This window comes from Patiria miniata, unplaced genomic scaffold (genome assembly GCF_015706575.1).
Source record: "Patiria miniata isolate m_02_andy unplaced genomic scaffold, ASM1570657v1 HiC_scaffold_5, whole genome shotgun sequence".
Taxonomy (NCBI): domain Eukaryota; kingdom Metazoa; phylum Echinodermata; class Asteroidea; order Valvatida; family Asterinidae; genus Patiria; species Patiria miniata.
In genome coordinates, this window is record NW_024037072.1 from 36,731,644 (window position 1) to 36,751,534 (window position 19,891).

Sequence of the window (19,891 nt, forward strand, 5' to 3'; positions counted from 1 at the left end):
TAACCCTAACCCTAACCGGGAGTAACACAATCTAGGTTGTCGGAACATAGGGGTGTCGGAACATAGAGCAGTCACCGAGTATGATCATACCCAGGCATTGTGGTACAAGGCATTGGCCTGTCTGATATTGGCTCCATGATTCTTCCTGACGATGGTTGCTGACCAGGTGTCCTCCGCAGTGCTCAGGGTCACCTTCAGGGCTTCCAGCTTCTCCCTCAGGTAGCCAAACGTTGGCCGCATGCAGGGGTCCTTGCGCCAGCAGCTGTACATCAGCTTGTATCTGCAATGGTGAGATATTTGGTACAGGATGAGTTTAAGGGAATGTACATCATTGGCTTTCGCTGTAATTTTCAGAAATGAACTAGTTGAGGGGTTAGTATAATAGATCAAAATATTGTTACACTGACATGTTTGAAGTGTTGTGTCCGAAAATGCTGGAAAAACCAAGAAAAACAAACATTTTCAAGTAGTCTGGTTCCCTGACTCCACTAAAGATGAAATGGATCAATTGTTAGATGCCAGAAATTGTAAGGTAAAGGAACCAGTCTAGCTGGCCTGCACCCGTTCATGAACGTGTAATCAATAGCAAACACAATTTGGACTGAAACAAATGGTAAATTTGGAGCAGTGGTTGAAAAATAGTCAGGTTTTTCCAACGGTGGTCGGCCGACCACCGTTGGAAATGTATACAAAAATACCATTTTCTTGAAAATGTCTTCACACCAGGTACCATAGTTTGACAGGATGCTACTGTCATTTACACATGTACCAACATACTAGTAAGGTTTTTCGTAAAAATTTTGTAGTTTTATTTTTCGATGTTTGCAAATGTTTTTTCCTTTTAAAAAGGAGCGGAACCCAAACCCCAAAAATTAAATTTCATGTTTTAAAAAAATACGTTGCACCAAAAATAATGACTGGAAAGCCAATTTTATTAGCTACTTTTAGATGAAAAACAAATACTGAAATTGGTGCATCTGTTCAAACAATATCACCATTTAAACACAATGACCCTAAAACCTGTCTCGTCCTAAAAATGCAATTTCAAGAATTGTTGTCACATCACTTGTCTTCAAACATCACCAGCGATAAAATCTTAGTTTAAAACGTTAAACAATTCTTTTGAAGGCCCGTCTTTTTGAAAAAAGTAGATTTTATAAATCCATTGTTTGCCTAACTACGGTTGTTTATAAAGATATTGTATACTACAGTTGGTGACAGTTATTGAAACAAGTATTCTGTGTCATTTTCTTTGTTGTTCCAAACAGTCAAAACACACAATAAATTGTGTGTTTTTTTACGAGACAGGATTTAGGGTCATTGCATTTAAATGGTGATGTTCTTTGAACAGATTGAGCAATTTCAGTATTTTTTTTTCATCTAAAAGTAGCTTATGAAATTGGCTTTCCAGTCATTATTTTTTTTGGTGCTACATACTTTTTTTAAACATGAAATATATTTTGTTGGGTTTAATTGGGTTCTGCTTTTTTGACTCACCCTGTATCGTGCATATGTTATGAACAGCTACAAACTTCTCCACTTCAATTCAAAATCAATTCAATCATTTTTTAAAGTGAGATTCGCTTTGTAAATATAATTTAATCAGTAATTACCTGATGTAATGTTAGTCGTTGAAATGAATATCATCAGGTAAAACGTGTAGCATTTTCAGATTGTCAATTCTTATAATTATCAATTTGTCTTAATTTTTAGTTAATTGTCACACTTTAATTATCAATGTTCCTTTTTGAACTTTTTAATGATTAATTCTCCTGAATGCATTACTCATCGTTTTCTTGTATACACATACATGTATACCCACACAGTGCCTATGCAATGTGTAGTCCCTATACTTTTATATGTACAGAGCAAATGACCTTCACTGCCCACACACAAGTCATTGGTCATTTTCTTAGTACAACCAAGTTACTTTCAAGATCATTGTTTTAAGGAGCTATGTTACTCATTCCTAGTCATCTTTCTGAGAATCAAGGAAGCCAAGACATGACTAAGTTTTCCCATTCTTAACTATTTCTTATTCCCAAGACATCCTGTTTTCCACCAGCATAATACAACGTAAGTGCTGCACCACTAGCAGTTCCTCATTCTGTTTCAACATGTTCAATTCCATTTCTGTTCCATTTCCATTTCTATTCTAGTCTTTTTCAGTTCACTCAATTTAATCTTTGTCTCAGGTCGCTGTAACCAGTTCAATCAATCAGTGTGTATTAAAATATTGTTGTGGAATAAACAGTCACGGTAAACACAGTCCTCATCCAAAGAATTGTGTATCGACTTAAATCCATTCCCCAACAAAAGAAACTGGAAACCCTCTCTCAAACGAGGCACCATACCCTGCCAATCATGAACATTGTCCACTTTGTTCTTGAGATGCCACTTTGAAACTGCTCGATGTGAATGTCAAGCAGAATTGTCATCACAAATCTATGCCAACCATCACAAGCCATTGCAAGCCATCACAAGCCATCCTAAGCCATCGCAAGCCATCACAAGCCATCGCAAGCCATCACAAGCCATCACAAGCCATCTCAAGCCATCACAGGCCATCACAAGCCATCACAAGCCATCACAGGCCATCACAGGCCCTCACAGGCCCTCACAGGCCATCACAAGCCATCACAAGCCATCACAAGCCATCACAGGCCATCACAGGCCCTCACAGGCCATCACAAGCCATCACAAGCCATTACAAGCCATCACAAGCCATCACAAGCATCAGGATCAAAGCTTCAGGATCAGACTGATGTTTTTTTAAAATTAATTTGTACTTCTTTCCTTCAAAAGCAAATCTTGAACGTTGCAAAATACACAAAATGTGAACTTACAAGTTTTCAGGGCAGCCATCCGGCTGATACAGACGATGTCCCGACTCGAGATGTCGCAGGACTTTGTAGTTCTCCAGGCCAGGATACGGAATCTTAGCATGGGTGAAAATCTCCCACATGGTGACACCAAAGGACCACTAGGAATAAAGTCACAGAGTAAAATTAGTTTTAAGTTGTTGTTTCACATCAAATTTGACTTTCGCAAAGAGTGTTTGATTTTTCCATTAGTGTTGATCTGATACACCGTGCCCTCTGGAGACGTGCACACAATAGGGAACAAAAGATTGTATACGTCTCCACAGGACAATTTCTATAGATGAATACGTCTCCACAAGATTTTCACGAAATAGATATATGGATTTTACTCAAAAACTAGGAATTTCCAAGCTATGTTGATCCGTCGCTAATGGAAGAGTTTTAGAAAAGGGATATTAAGTCCAAATTTCAGCCAAGGAAATTAATTCTGGTTAAAATAGGAGCATTTTTAAACTACACTTTCAAACTCGAAAACTGTAGTACACAACAACAACAAAATGTCTACACAAGATTACAAATTTCAGTATGTGTGAATTTGTGTGTGTGTGTGTGTCTAGGTTTCAAACACTAATACTCTGATGCAGAGTTGTAACGAGTCACTGAATTTTTTTACTCAATTAAGTCGAGTCAGTCATTCGAAGGAAGTTACTCAAGTCGAGCCATTAGGTCAAGAGATCGAGTAGAGTTGAGTTGAGTCGAGTCACAGTGTGTTGTTGAGTCGAGTCAAGTCAAATTTACACTCGAGTCAATTTGAGTCACTGATAACACATTAACACCATTTAATAAATAACAATGGAAGAAGGAACACAAGGCACCAGTTTATTTTGAAGATCCGAAGACCTAAACTATGCTGTATGGTACCCAATAGACAGCTTCTGCTAGATGTTTCTACCAAAGATCTACAAAAGTCTGCAAAAATTTTACGCTGACGTCAAAACCAAATGGCAACATAAGAAACTGTTTATATTTGCAAGCGATAAACGGTCACAACTGGACGGCAACGCAAAGTACACGAACATAAATAACTATGTAACACTAATCTATTTTTCGCACAGTTATGAAACTCGAGTGTTATTGGCCTTCAACTCCAGTCGAGTTGAGTCGAGTCATCTGTTGCCGGACTCAAGTCGAGTGGAGTTTGCTCGCAGTGACTCAAATCGAGTCAATGTCATCTGATGAGGGACTCAAGTCGAGTGGAGTCATTTGCTCGCAGTGACTCGACAAATCGAGTCAATGTCATCTGATGAGGGACTCAAGTCGAGTCGAGTCATTTGCTCGCAGTGACTCGAGTCGAGTCGAGTAAGTTACCTGTTGGGACTCAATTCGATTCGAGTTGCCAAAAATTGTGACTCAGTCGAGTCAGTACAGCGCTGCTCCGGTGTTTGTCTTTATCAAATAACATTGCTCATTTGCATATAAGTTTTAGACATGCATGGAGTCTATAGATTTGCACCAGGGCGAGACAGATTTGATTTGGGTGTAAGTAAACTCACCACATCGCTCATTGTAGTGAAGATGGAGTCATTCAGTCCCTCCATGGCCACCCATTTGACAGGCAAGGAGCAGGAGATACTCTGGCGTATCTTCATCTTGTAGAATTCAGCATCATGCATCTGCCGGGCCAGACCAAAGTCAGCTACCTTCACCGTGTAGTTGTCATCCAGCCTAATATGGACAAATCCAGAGGTGTGCGCTCCAGTCATAAGAAATTCATCCGTGGCTGCAAATTGCTAAAACTATACCGAACAAGCTTAAAGGCATATGGAATCAATTTTTTTTTAATGCTTTGTTTTCAACGATAACACCACTCAAAATTCAAAGAAGAATGTTCAAAACCTACTTTGCTGAAGTTTCAGCTCTCAAAATTCAAAGAAAAAATGTTCAAAACCTAACTGGCTGAAGTTTCAGCTCAGTGGATATTACACTTTTGAAGAAAACAATGAAAAACCATGTCAAATTTTTTGGTTGCCTATTACAAAAATTGGTAAATTGACTGATCATTAGAAATCACTTCTTGATTTCTTCTAAATGACAGCAAGCCAGACGAAATAATTTCACAGGGTGTTTAGTACCAGTACAATCTTTAATCTTCTTGATAATAATTTGGTTGGTTACTTTTGGGAAAATTGCAAACGATCCTGGCTATATGCCTTTAAGTACACCCCATGGTGTTCATTATAGCAGCTTTTTAAAATTCCCATTTTCATGTTTCTTAAAATGGTTCAATAAGCTATTGCAAGTGCCGCAGTGGCCCTTTGTTAAAACAATGCCACATCTCTCATCCCAAACTTGTTCAATTTTGTGTCTTTTTTGGTTCATTTTGTGTCTTTTTTGGTGGAGTGCTGTGGCCTAGTGGTCTGAAGCATTGAATTTGTGGTCTGCTGGTCACTCTGCAGGTTGTGGGTTCAAGTCCAGCCTGGGGTTGTGGTGCGTGTGCCCTTGGGCAAGGCACTTTGTCACTCATTGCTTCTCTCCACCCAGGAGTAGATGGGTACCTGTGAGGGCAGAGTTGGTGACTGTGAGAGGTTGATCAGTACGGCCAAGAAATGGCTGCCTACCAGCCCTCTATACTCCCCTGGGAGTTGAGAAGGTTTCAGGAGGGTTTGCCCGTAAGCGCTTTGATACTTGTTTAAAAAGCGCTTTCTACACATGCCTGTTATTATGTATTATTATCCAGTGAGTAATAAAATGCTACAACCCTGGATAGGCTTACATGCAGTTCCTGGTTGCCAGGTCCCTGTGCACGATATTCTTGCTGGCGATGAACTCCATTCCAGAGGCTATTTGGGCCATCAAGTCCACCCGCCAGCGCATGGACAACTACAAAATGGACAGAAATAAAGTGAAAGACGAGAGTTTATAACATCCATTGCCTCCCACTCTTGCCAGTTTTAAGCAACTTACTTTTAAAGATATCCACTCAAAAAAGTTGTTACATGCAAACTGAGAGTTTTTTCTCATAAAACCGGTCTTTGCTAAAGGGGGAAGTTGGTGGTTCATAGGTTTTGTTGGCAAAATTGTCAAAACGTCAGAATAATTTCTGGCTAGTAAATGTTCCTCTTGGTATTAAGCGATGATAGTCATGACACTCAATACTAAATTTAGGGACACTGGTAACCACAAAAGCGGGTCATCAAACATATGTCATTGTGAGAGTGCCCACCCCCCCCCCTCAAACAAAAGGAAGACTGCCACCAGGAACCATTTTCTAGTTATTTAATGGCGCATTGTTTAGTGATGCACTGAAAAGTATAGGCCATATCAACCTCGGTCCAAAATTCTGGCCACCGGTATCAAATGAGGGGAATAATCGTCATAGCGATTTTTGGCAAGGTGTACACCTCCAAAGTTGGAAAATATCTGATAGCATTGCAGCGGTGGCAGCTTTTTGGGTGTTATCACCCTTTTTTTCAAAATGTCCATCAAAATGCTTGTTACCACTCTAGGGGCGGTATACCTTGCGTATGCGCACCATAATCATTTATGCCCTGATTTGATACTGGCCAAACCCCCAGGCTGATGGCCTAGTAGTGGATCACTTCAACAACGTAACTGAAACTTTACACAGCGATTTGTACATCCAGGAATTACTGACCTAGACACATTTTAGATTTGACGCATGCATCCAATGTTTAGTTGTTGGAATAACAATAAAGGTTTTGTACTAAATGAAACACAGAGGTTGTACAGGAAAATTATGCGAAGGCCTGGCCAACTCGGTTAAAGTGAATTCAGTTTCGAAGCTACATTTCAAGCCAACACAAACATGCAGGAAATACTGTGGTTTCAACAATTGCTTTATATTTGACATTTATACTTTGTTGAATTTACTTCACTTTCAGATTCAGGAGAATTATAAACCTGGCTTTTAAAGGGAATGTACATCATTGGCTTTTGCTGTAATTTTCAGAAATGAACTATTTGAGGGGTTAGTATAATAGATCAAATATTGTTTAACTGACATGTTTGAAGTTTTGTGTTCGAAAATGCTTGAAAAACCAAGAAAAACAAAAATGTTTAAGTAGTCTGGTTCCCTGACTCCACTAAAGATAAAATGGATCAATTTATAGATGTCGGAAAATTGTAAAGTAAGGGAACTAGTCCAGCTGGCCTGCACCCGTTCAAGAACATGTAACCAATAGCAAACAAAATTTGGACTGAAAAAAAAATTGTAAATTTGGAACTGTAGTTGAAAAATAGTTGGGTTTTCCAATGGTGTTGGCCGACCACCGTTGGAAATGTATACAAAATTACCATTTTCTTGAAAGTGACTTCACACGAGGTGCCATAATTTTACAGGATGCTTTAGACTGTCATTTACCAACATCCTGTTGTGTATTTCGTAAAAACTTGGTAGTTTTATTTTTCCATGTTTGCAAATGTTGTATTTTCCCTTTAAAGGGGCATTATGGCCTGGAATCCCAAAAACTTTCATGTTTTGGATTGTTTACTTATAAATGATTGTAGTACTTATCTTAAAGGTCTAGTAGAAAAGCCCCTTTTTTTCTCTTCCACATTTTCAATTTATGTGTTTTATTTTAACCAGAAAAATAAACCCTACTTAAGATCCGTCTGAATTATTGAAGGGCCTCAAATAATTCAATATTTGAAAGCCTTTTATTTCATAACTAAACATGGGCAGATTTTCTCATTCGACGTCTGATTCAAAAGCTAGTAACTTAATTTCGTTTTAGCAACAAAAAAAAAGCATTTTAAAACAGGAATCATCTTCTGAAGGAAAAATTAGAAAGTAGCACTGGAAGAGCAACTCAGTGAAATTAGTCGTTGAAGGGAATATACATCATTTGCTTTTGCTGTAATTTTCAGAAATGGATGGAATTGGGGGGTTGGAAATATATGAGCAAATATAGTTACACTGACTTTTTTGAGGTTTTGGGTTCGGAAATGCTATAAAAACCAAGAAAAACAATCAGTTTCCTGTAGTCTGGTTCCCTGACTCCATTTAAGAAGAGACAGGGCAGTTTACTTATATTGGGGAATTGTAAGGTCAGGGAACCAGTCTAGCTGGCTTGTACCCGTTCATAGGTGTGTAATCGATTGCAAACAAGTGCGATGGTCAACTGGGGCCAGTATTTGAAAAAAAGCCAGTTTTTTCCAACGCTGATCGGCCGATCGGCGTTGGAAATAGATACAAAAATACCACTTTTCTTGAAAATGACAGTATACCAGGTGCCATGATTTTACAGGATGCTTTACACTGTCATTCTATAACAGTCCAGCAAGGTATTTCAAAATGATTTGGTAGTTTTATTTTTTGATGTTTGCAAATGTTGTATTTTCCCTTTAATGGCCAGTTCGCACCGGGATTATTTTGACAAGAACGGAACGATGTGCAGGGTACTTTTCACTGGACCTCAAGCCAGGCAGGTTGAAGCCATCACCCTCGGGCAGCACGCTTATATTTCCGGCCTCGCTCGCTGCGGGCGGGTCGTGTTTATCCGTCATCTGTTCCAAATACCGCAAAACCTTTGCGTGTACACTCGTCATACTATAATAATAATAATAATAATAATTTGGGAGGCTAATCATCCTTACTCGCAGCTGGTGTGCTGAATTGCGAAGGACGCGGCTACAACGTGGTCGGGCCGCTAGCACGTGAAGGCACCTATGTCTGCCGGCCACATCGACCCATATATGACCACGGAACACAGCCTGAGATCGAAAGTGTTTGATTTTTCCAGAGGGGGAAAACCGGAGTGCCCGGAGAAAAACCCTCGTGGCAGAGGAGAGAACCAACGCGCAACTCTACTCACATGCGATCCGCGGCCAGGATTTGAACCGTGGTCACCTTGGTGAGAGGCGAGCGCTTTACGCACAAGCCACCCATGCCACCCTTAACAAACTGGTAAGTGACCAATGGGATAAGCCTAGCATCTACTGAAAGATGCAAGGAATGCCGCCTCTAGTTTCAATGTTTACCTCCTGGTTATTGGCAAGTCGGACGTTCTTCAGGAAGCTGTTCAGATCTCCGTTTTCGAGAAATGGCATGACGACCAAGGGTCTTATCTGCTTGGAGTTGACAAACTCAAGACTGATGCCTGCAGTGAAAAAGAGGTCAAAAGTAGTCATTCAGCAATATGAAATGGGTACTTTGTAGGTTTCCGGGAGGCCGTGTCAATCGCTTCTCAAAAGTGGGGGGGGGGGGGGGGAGGACATCCCTTGATCAGAACTAATGCGAAGCGTGAAGCCCTAACGGTGTGGAGTTCAGAATATTGGTGCAATCTGAGGCAATTTCTGACCACTTGAACCTTTTTTTTGAGCAAAAGATCATCATTTTCGAGTTTGGGGTCATTGAATCAGCTACTCTGAGTTAAAGAATCAAATGTAGGCTACACTTTTTATTTGAGGACAATTTTTTTTTTTTGGGGGGGACAAACGATATGATCCCCCCCCCCACACTTTAAAAAGTAGGGGGACATGTTCTCCCCCCCCCCCCTCCCCTCACTGATCAATGTCCCTGGGTGGCGCCATTTCTCTACACAGCTGTAAACTCCATGCGTGACTATAGGATATTAGATGGTGCTTTGGGCTACTTTTGACAGCCCCACATTCATGAGCAAAGATTTTTCACATTCATGAACAAAAGAGTGTCGAGCAAAACGTACCGATGATTGTCAAGATGTTTGGGTGGAGTAAATCTACGGTCAGCATTCCTTCCTCAATGAGATGCCTGGCCTGATCGGTCCAATGCTCTGCCAAAGAGAACAAGTTATGCATAACATTAACAAGCAGATATCGATACTTAAAATAGCTCCTGGGTACAAAAAAAAAAAAAACCTGTAAGGTGAAACTTTGGACTTCTCTTCTTCCAGTTTAAAAATTTCCCCCAAGTCAAATTCTTTTTCTTTTTTTTCTCGCAAAGTTTCCCAACATTCTCCAATTTTTTATTCAATAAAAAAAAACAGGTCCTTAACTTCTTCACATTTTCAAGCCCCACAAGGTTTTAATTTAGAACTGTGCTTGTTATTAAAAGGGAATGTACACTAACATTTGCTTTTGATGCAATTTTCAGGGAAAAAAGGGATTTGGAGGATTAGTATGTTACAGCAAATATTGTTAAACTGACTTGTTTCACGATTTGGGCTTGTAGATGCTGGAAAAACCAAGAAAATCTATCATGTTCTTGTAGTCTGGTTCCCTCACCCAACTTTAAGATGAAACGGAGCAATTAATATTGTAAGGTCAGAGAATCATTCTAGCAGGCTTGTACCCCTTCACAGGTGTGTAATCAATTGCAAAGAAAAGTCAGAATAACTCAATATGAACAATTAGGAACGGGGGGGGGGGGGGGGGGGGGGGGGGGGGGGGGGGCAATCTGCCCTCCTCCCCCCGGCGGATTTTTTTCACAACATGTTTTGTTGAGCAGTTATTTCAATAAATGGTTAGAGAGTTCTGACATCAATCCCAAAAAAGAAAACCCACTCAAAAAAACATTACAATGCGCCGTGAAAATGGGTATATAATTTGCAGTATCCATAATTATGGTCAGTTTTGAAGAGTGCCCCTGTACCAGCCCAGCCCCCCCCCCCCCCCCCCCCCCCCACCCAAATGTCCACAGAAAAAAAAACATGTCTACATTTCGGCGCGGATGTGCAGTTGGGCCCCCCCCCCCTCCCCCCCCCCCCCCCCCCCCTCCCCCTGACATCCAAAGCTAAATACGCTACTGATCACACCTTTGACAGAGTAATATACCTTTCATGATCTTGACTGCCACTTTCTGCTCGCAGGAAAACGATGGGCTGACCAAGGTGGCAAAGTGGACTTGTGCATACTGGCCTGGGGAACAGAGTACAGGGGAGAAATTCAACATTAGAGAGTAAAGTAGTTTCGGGGTCCGCTCATAAGTACGACGTCTCATAGGTCCGACATTTCTGAAATTTCGGACTTATTGAGGCGTCGGACCTTTGAGGCGTTCGGACTTAGCTGGATGCTTTGTCTCTGAATATTTTTGTCTGATTTGTAACTGTTTGTACAATATAATGGCATTCTACTTTTTCTCGAGAAACATATGGGCTCCATGCGACAACACAAAAGAGGGCGCGTTTTTCCACTTTTCAGAGCCGCACTCACCGCACCGTACCCCTGATTCCCAGCATAGAAAACCACAGCTAGACAAAATTTATCAAAATTTGGCAAGTTGGAATATCCAAACCTTTTAGTGGCCTATTTATTAGAAAGTTATCTCCAGAGCACGCACTTAACCAGACGAAAGAACCGGGTCAGCGCACCTGTGCCCTATAATTAGCCCGCCAACAATGCGCCCGCCGGAGCTCGGCTGGCGATTTTTTTTTTCTTTAGTGGGGTTGCTGAAATGTCACCCTTCGTGTTTTGGGTACACAGCTTATAATACATCCCCTGTGGGCAAACAAGGAAATACTGCTTTGCACGTGTCAAGCTGGGGCGTGTGTATGCCGCACCCACGCCCATTATTTGCATAAACTTTAAATATGCATTTACAATTCCAAGACCCATATTTCATTGAATAAAGACATTAAATATCATAGGTTTTTTCTTGGGAGGTTTTTGGTTGTTGTTTTTGGTCCTCTACCCTCACAGGTACCCATTCATACTCCTGGGTGAGAGAGAGGCAGTTGTAGTTAAGTATCTTGCCCAAGGGCACAAAAGCATGAATTCCAGGCAGGGTTCGAACCAACGCACCACCGTACATAAGTCAAACACCGTAACCACTGGACCATGGTATTCTACTTAAAAAAGTTAGTTGACTTGTGTAAGTCCCTGATTATTCAATCTGAGCTATTGAGGAGATGTATTTCCATTAGAAAAGTCAAGAACATAGGACCTAGAACATGTTGGACTATTTATAATAATTAATTACCTTCACCAATCAGTTTATGTATGGACAGTTTATTCCTCGGAATAAGAAACATCCGCATCTTCTTCTTCATATCATCGTCCAAAGCCAACTCATCCACTGACAGAAAAGTTGGAGAAAAAATAGCAAGAAGTTATAAATAAAATGGAGATTAAAAAAATTGCGACAAGGTATAAAAGGTTTAGTATATTTTCCCCATTTGTACCACTTTATCTTGGCAGGTACAGGATCACACTAAATTAAATATTGCTTTGGTTAACGGGAATATGACAACATTTGCTTTTGCTGTATATTTTCAGAAATGGATGGATTTGGGGGTTAGTATTTTAAAGCAAATATTGTTACGCTGACTTGTTTGAAGTTCTGTGTTCGTAGATGCTGGAAAAACCAAGAAAAAACAATCAAGTTTTGTAGTCGTTCCCTGACCGCACCTTAGATGAAACGGTGCAATTTATAGATGTCGGAGAATTGTAAGGTCAGGGATTCAGTCTAGCTGGCATTGCAAACAAAATGCGGGCTAACTAAATATGATAAAATGGGAGCAGTATTTGAAGAAAAAAAACGAGCTTTTTCCAATGCTGGGTGGCCGACCAGCGTTGGAAACTGATACAAAAATACCACTTTTCTTGAAAATGTCAGCACACCAGGTGCCACGATTTTACAGGATGCTTTAGACGGTCATTCAATAACAGTCCCGTCAGGTATTTCATGATAATTTGGAACTGATGGTTTTTGATGTTTGCAAATGTTCCCTTTAAACATTCCCTTTTTAAAGGCAAATGGGCACATTGATAATTAATGGGGCTGATTCCATATACCCAGAAAAAAATTATTCTGCTTGACATGGTATCATTCTGAAGAAAACAATAATTGAAGGTGGTTTTAAAAAAGTGTGCACAAGGGCCACACTTTTTTGGGTTCAAGCAACAGAATCCAGTTACCAGAGCAAAATGTTACAGACCTTTGCTTTGTCCTGCTCACAGGATAGTTATGCATCATTTTGAGCAACTTTTTTCCATCAAACAAAACACAATGCACAAAAAGCATCCTATAAACCTTTAAGAACAATTCGTCGCTTAGCCCCACTAGTGTGGCCGTCGGTATGCTGCGCTTAGGTTCAGCGCAGCATACCGACGGCCACACTAGTGGGGCTATTCGTCGCTTAGCTCACGAAGTGACAAAAACCTCAAAATTTGACAAAAGTTCATTCTGAGATAATCGCATTTGAAGTTATTCACTTTTTCAAAAAGACATTTTCGACCACTCTGCAGTAACAGAATTCGGAATTTTTTGCATTGTCCAATAGGATATGATTTGCTCTTTGTTAATTCATAGTTGTTTGTTAACAATATTTCGTAATTAAACAGCAATTCAATAATAAAACTTGTTTGCACTTCGTGAGAACATCAATACTTTGGGTCCCATATTTTGCTGATTAGTTTGTACACAGTTTTTGTCAGTTCATGGGATCATGAATTGCGGAGGCTTTTTATTTGTACTTTTTTCGACGCAACAAACTTGTTACTTTTGCGCGTCACAACAGTTGAGCGCGCGCGCGTCTGTCCTTTTTCACCATCGTTCGCACCGCGCGTGTATGCTCCCATCCTGCCGCGTGTAGACCAATGTATAATTCCTCCGGCCTTGTTCACGAGGTGACTTTTTGTCACTTCCTGAGAACATTTTACACTTTTTACACTTCGTGAAAATGAAAATCACCGATTTCAGGCTTTTTGTCAATTGTTTGTTTACAATAATAAGAAATTAAACAATATTTTGCCTTGAAACTTGGTCAAATTTTTGTTGAGACAACTATAATAAAAATGGCTAGTAAAACTAAAAATCGAATAATTATCGATTTTCGAGGTTTTTGTCAGTTCGTGAGCAAAGCGACGAATTTCAGCGTGGTTTTTTTTGGAAGACATGTATTTCTCTTTGAATGCCTTTGGAAGATTGCAGATATTTCTTCATAAAGTTATATTTTGAGTTCCCCTTGTGGGTAGTCTGAGTATCACCCGTTGTTCAACGGATCCATCTCCGTAACTAACGTCTGATATATGTGAGCAAATTTTATGTGAACCTGCGCGCCAGCTAGTCGAAGTCGACTTTAGAAATTGTGACGTCATTTCGATCAGAAATGTGGACTAACTCCAAAAAAAACAAACAGTCTCCTGTTTCTGGTATGCGCGCGCATCACCGTAGCCATGCGCGTCGGCAAAATGAAAAAGGTTTTTTTTCAATGAGAGATGATGTCTCAAAACCGCCAAACTCACTGGTTTGACTGAAATCCTGCTGCTGCACAATCTTAACATGTTTTTAGATTGGGTTATGGTCGAGAATAAGCTTTATGTGGCCTCTCTGGACTCCCATATATTTGCACTAAGTTTAGTCGGGCACCATTTGCAGTCATCAGCCGACATTTGAAGCAAAAAAGCAGGTAAAAAAAAAAAAGCCGCGTCGCCGCACCACTTTTTGGGCAAACTCCATACCAGAAACCGGAGCCTTTTTTTTGTTGGCCTAAGCTGTTGATTGGGCATTTTGGCTGCCAAGTTTTTGTAATACAACAACGGGTTCCTGAAGACCCGATAGAAGGCGCCCGCTGAATGGTCAGAATCTCAAGCTCAAGACGCAGTCTTGTTTTGCATAGTTAATCGCTGAATCAGCTCGCATATCATAGACCCTTGCTGTGCAAGGGGATATTCCATAAGCTTGTAGGCTTGTCGAAAAAAAACAAATTAAATCCAAACGAGTCAATTTGAACTTACATTTGAGTTCCTCCCAGAATATCTGTGGGCTGATGGTGAAGTCTGATTTAGTAAGGTCCTCCTCGGAGATAAACTGTGGCCTTGGTATCCTCAAGTTGCCCTTAGGAAAATGTTTACTGTAACACTTCCATCTGTACAGTTAATTCAAAAACACATGTTCCTGACTGTGTTTCCATGTCCCAGTTGTACATGTATATGGCTTATTTGTACCTACTATACAGGGTGAGTAAAAAAAAGCCTGAAACCCATATGTCGGGACCATTGTTTTAGTGAAGTTCTTCATGCAGCACTTTCAAAATCTAGGATTTGAAAGCCCAATTCATAAACTTTGTTGTAGTACAAGAATCATTCAAATCACTTATGTACTTTTTAAGTTACGGAATTTTAAACACAACCAGTAAGGTTCTGTCCACGGATCACAAAAAAAGTTCAGTGTTCTTTCAGCAAAACGAAAACAAATCACATAGGGATGTGTGTGAATTGTTTTCATTCTGCTGAAAGAACAAGCACCTTTTTTGTGATCCGTGGACAGAACTTAAAAACGTAGGTTGTGTTTAAAATTAGGTAACTTGAAAAGTACATGAGTGATTTGAATGTTTCTTGTACTAAAAGAAAGCTTATGAATTGGGCTTTCATATCCTTGATTTTCAAAGTGCTACATGAAGAACTTCACTAAAACAATAGTCCCGACATTTGGGTTTCGTTTTTCTTTTACTCACCCTGTAATATCAAAGAGGGGCGACAACAGCTAATCTCTGTCACAAATGACAATGGGGAGTCAGGTTGGCACAGTGGTTAATTTCCTCGCCTTCCACCTCTATGGCCCGGGTTTGATTCCTGCCTGGTCCACGTGGATTGGGTTTTCAGTCCCTACCTGATTCCGTGGCTTATCCCCAGAATGTTCCTCTGGGGTTTTCCTCCCACCTCTAAAACTGTAATTTCTTCTCACTGTCTTCTCTACAGGTTTCTTAAGGCTTGGAAGCTATTGTGCCTTGGTTTCAGTACCAAAACTAAATTAAAAGTAATACTAATTATAAGAGATAATGGGTAATTGAGGACATTTAAAGCATCTCAGGGTATAGCTTATTAATGCCTTGCTCTATGCATAATCCTGGGTTATTACTCAAAATCTTTCCAGTGAGAGTTATTCACAAAGGGCAATGGGTACTTCTGTATCATGGTTGAATTTAAAAGGGGATCTTTGTGACACCAAGTTACAAAAAGGATCTTAAATTTTCAGTTCACACAAATAGTGGTATTTTTTAGTCTGATGAAATCGCAAGGTACATAAACAATACACAATTTTATACAACATTTCTATTTTTGGAATTGAATCGCAGTGGTATGACATTCAAATCGTCACCCAACTTTTTTTGACATTTTGTTTTAGAATACCACCTTTTCCCCTACATGATCAGGTTGTTTCTCTCAACCCCCCCCCTTACTTCATGTTCCAATTTTGAGGGGCACTCATGCAGTTGCCTATGGGAGAATGGGCTTGGAGACTATCTGGGTATAGACCCACCCCATTCATTTTGGAAAAGGTCGAAAGATTCTGTAATGTTTGCACATTTTTTTTCTCCTGCTTTTCATATATTTTCTAAATCCGAAAATGTGGTTTTTTTTAATCTAAATGATGGAGAAATGTAACAACTTGTTATTTTGGTACCATTACTCCAAATCAGGTCCTGGATATACTGACTTAAATTCCTGCCTCTTCAATTTAAAAAAAAAAAAAATTCTAAAATAAAGTGAGGATTGGTTCCTAATTTTACAAATTAGACTTCCCTTTGAAAATTAAAATTATGAAATCTCAGGATCAATACTTACCACAGTTGTAATGACTTGAGTCAATGACTCGATTCGGGTCAGACTCGAGTCACAATTTTTGGTGACTCAACTCGACTTGAGTCCCAACGGGTATTACTGACCCGACTCAACTCGAGTCAAAGGCTTATAACACTTGAGTCCCATAACTGTAAAAGTTATTTGCGTACTTTGTTTACCGTCAAGTTGTGGCCGCTTTCGCATAATTATAAACACGTATCACGGATTCTTGAGTCCTGTCTCGTGGTTTTATAACGTAGCGCACAAACTACTATCCTGGACCCCACCTTTAAACGCATTTCCAAATTCTTGGTTTTGTCATCAGCTTCGGACGATTTTCCTACTTCTTTTTTGAAATTTACCAGATTGTGTTGAAATGCCGCGATGACTCGAATTGACTCGTGCATTAATTTGACTCGGTGTGACTCGACTCGACCACACGCTGTGACTCAACTTGACTCGACTTGACTCGACTTGACATTCTTCATCTAATGACTTGACTCGACTTGAGTCGCTTCCTTGAAATGACTCGACTCGACTTGAGTCAGAAAATTCAGTGACTCATTACAACTCTGATACTTACAACTGCCAACAGCAAGCAACGATGCATAAGAGAACAACCAAACCACCAAGAACTGAAGATAATGCTATGATCCACAAAAACGGGACGTGGAATGATCCATTGGTGGTGGGTTCTGCAGTTGTCATGGCAACTGTATCCATTGCAGTAGCTGTCGGCAGGCCTTGATATATGACAAAAAAATAACAGCAATGATTGTAGTGAGCTGTGGAAAGAAGGATCAATTGTTCTTGCTTGTTACACTTTTGCAAACCAATTGTAACACTGTATGCTCAATGAGATTATTCTGCAATATGTGCGCTCAATTTAAAGCTGCTGTACCCATGCTCCAGACTTGAACCATGAGTGCAGAAAAGCACTCAAAACAAATTTAGGCCAACCTTTCTCACTCTTTAGCCGACAAAATTCTCCAAAATTTCCATTATGCAAAGAGTCCTGATCAGTATGCCTGATCAGTATTTCGCATTGCATTTTTTTCGCTTCCATAGAAGCTAGTTGATGAAAACAAAATTCGAAACCCCCCCCCTCCCGTTCCAACACCCACAATTTGTTACTGGTGTTACAAATTTGTTACATGTGCACAAAATACGGAAAAAGCCAGCTTGGTCAGGGGGTATATGTACACTATTATGTGATATACATATATAATGCTAATAATTGCTGGATTTGAACAGTGCCCCGTTGAAAGTATGGTACGAGCCCCCCCCCCCCCATTGATTTTTAGAGGCAAAATGTCCAGAAAAAAGTCAACATCTCAGATTATTTTGCCAATGAAAACCACCCTGTGCGAGAATTCCTGGATCAGCCCCTGACGTAACAATAAAATCTTTTCGTACCATTTTTTCTTTCAAATACATTGATAAGTACTTAAAAATTATATTGGAATTGAATACCTTTATTCACTTTTGCCCTTAGAAAACCAAACGCTTGCAAAAAAATAGAAATTATATCGACATTTTGAAAGTTAGTATTTTGTCCGTGTGGCCTTTAAATCGCATCCTCTTGCACAAAGCTGATGAAACTCACTCCATAAAATGTGTCATGCCTTGTTTACATGATCTACAATTTTGGCTTAATTCCATTGGTAAACGACAGAGTTATTCAGGATCAAACGTAGGACAGTATTTTTGACACATAGTACAAACAATCTGAAACAACATACATGTCTATAAGTTATTTTGTACATACCTGCCGTCATATTTGTAGTTTCTTCTTCGGAACTCATCACAAATCAGTAGTTTGTCCGTTACTGAATTCAACGGTCAGTCCTCTTTAGATGTGGTGTTAAGGACACTATTCAAATATTGCCCTTCCAGACTTGGTCATCCACCCGGTGATGTGAACATGTTCCTGAAATGAAGGATTTTGAAAGCATTATGAAACTTGAAAACTCATCCTGAAATATAAAACGCCCAGGAAGTGTCAGTTATGAGAGTAAAAGTGTTTGTTCATTAAACAGAACATCAGGCTTTAACCAACAATATAGGCCTACACGAATGGTATTGCCAAAGATACCTGGTACAAGCTTGTACCAACAATAGCTTGTGAAAGTAAAACAATACCGAGGCCATTTAAACAAAATAATTCTGTTTATTTTTACAGGAAAGAAAAAAGTCCGAATTAAAAAAATGTCTAACATTTTTTTTCGTTGGTTCATCTTTTTGAATCTTTTTAAACTAACATTCTGTGCATTCTGGTTTTTTTTTTTAACTTAAATTCAGATTTTTAAAAAACAACCTTATAGTGAAACCTCTGAAATTCCACGTTTTGTTCTATTGTTACACATATGCTAGTTTGAACCAGGGATGAAATGGGCTTGGCTTAAATGCTAGAAATTTCAACCTCCTAAACAAATATTCTTTAATTTGCCTCTTTAAACTGACTACCGCTTCCAAAAAAATAAAAACAAAAAAGCAGGATTGAAAACAGTACCATGGGGAAATATAATTAAATTGAAAAAAAAAGTTGATTGAGATACAGTGCTCAACGTAAAGTCAAGCTAGTAACAAACATGAACATTAAGGCAGGTACAAAAATACACAGGTCAATTAAACAAATGTAAAGCAAATGTGAACTTCTGTCATAACAAAACTTTGTTAAGGTTTGTTATTGATGCTACAGGCTAAACCCAATAGCACATGATCGCAGTCTCAAAATGTAACCGAAACCATTTTACAGGCAACTGAATAGAAAAGGAACAGGGAGGTTAAATGATAAGCTCTTAAATTTAACTGAAGTCTCAAAAAGGTACCATTCCATTTTAAATGGAATGGTACCTTTTTGAGACTTCAGTTAAATTTAAGAGCTTGTCATGGTCACGTGACAGGTCACATGAGGGCCGCAGTAACACCAGTTGATGAAGACACCGAGACGGTGTCGCAAGCTCCTGCTACCAATTGAGCTTTTAATTAAGTCCCAAAAATGTATTTGACTTTTATTTTGGCGTATTTGAGGAAGTTTATGTGGCAATAATAAACAGTCATTGCATCAAAACTGAATTTGTGAGATTTTCTTTTGGTTGTTGTTTGTGTCTGTGACCAATCTGGTGGTAGCAGTGTTTACTACATAGTACATGGTGATTGACAAATGTACATGCACATGTATTATGTATTACATCAGATGTTCAAATCACCCACGCCAAGTTGACGTTTGGTTCAATCTATAAATTTAAGGTCCAAAGTGTGACCTTTGTCCTGTCCCTGTTACCTTGGTACTTTGTAATTTGCCTTTTAAGTATCATTAAGAATGACTTCAAACTTCTTTTGGTGGGTAGGTAGTTTGCTATTCATAATCACTCTTGGAGGATGACTGCATTAAGAAGTGCATCAGAATTATAAAATCATAGATGTCAGATGTAACAGAGACACGACAAATACAGATTCTAAATTTCCATAATGTCTCATTTACATACTTGTATTTCCAACGAAATCTTGGCAGAAGGTGGTGGTAAATTGATAACCTGTAACAACAATTGAATTTGAGGAAA

General features: G+C 39.5%; 1 protein-coding gene across 1 annotated transcript; it reads right to left on the reverse strand.

Moving 5' to 3' along the window:
• Nucleotides 1–18,266, reverse strand: LOC119740255 (tyrosine-protein kinase receptor TYRO3-like). The gene is made up of 11 exons (XM_038215511.1): nt 18,094–18,266; nt 16,909–17,068; nt 14,499–14,629; nt 11,740–11,835; nt 10,596–10,679; nt 9,509–9,595; nt 8,823–8,941; nt 5,596–5,702; nt 4,376–4,547; nt 2,847–2,983; nt 1–280 (listed from the first exon to the last, which is right to left on the reverse strand). The coding sequence occupies exons 1-11, from the start codon at nt 18,128–18,130 to the stop codon at nt 85–87; spliced, it is 1,326 nt and encodes a 441-aa protein (XP_038071439.1). The 5' UTR covers nt 18,131–18,266; the 3' UTR covers nt 1–84.
• Nucleotides 18,267–19,891: the final 1,625 nt, after the last annotated feature.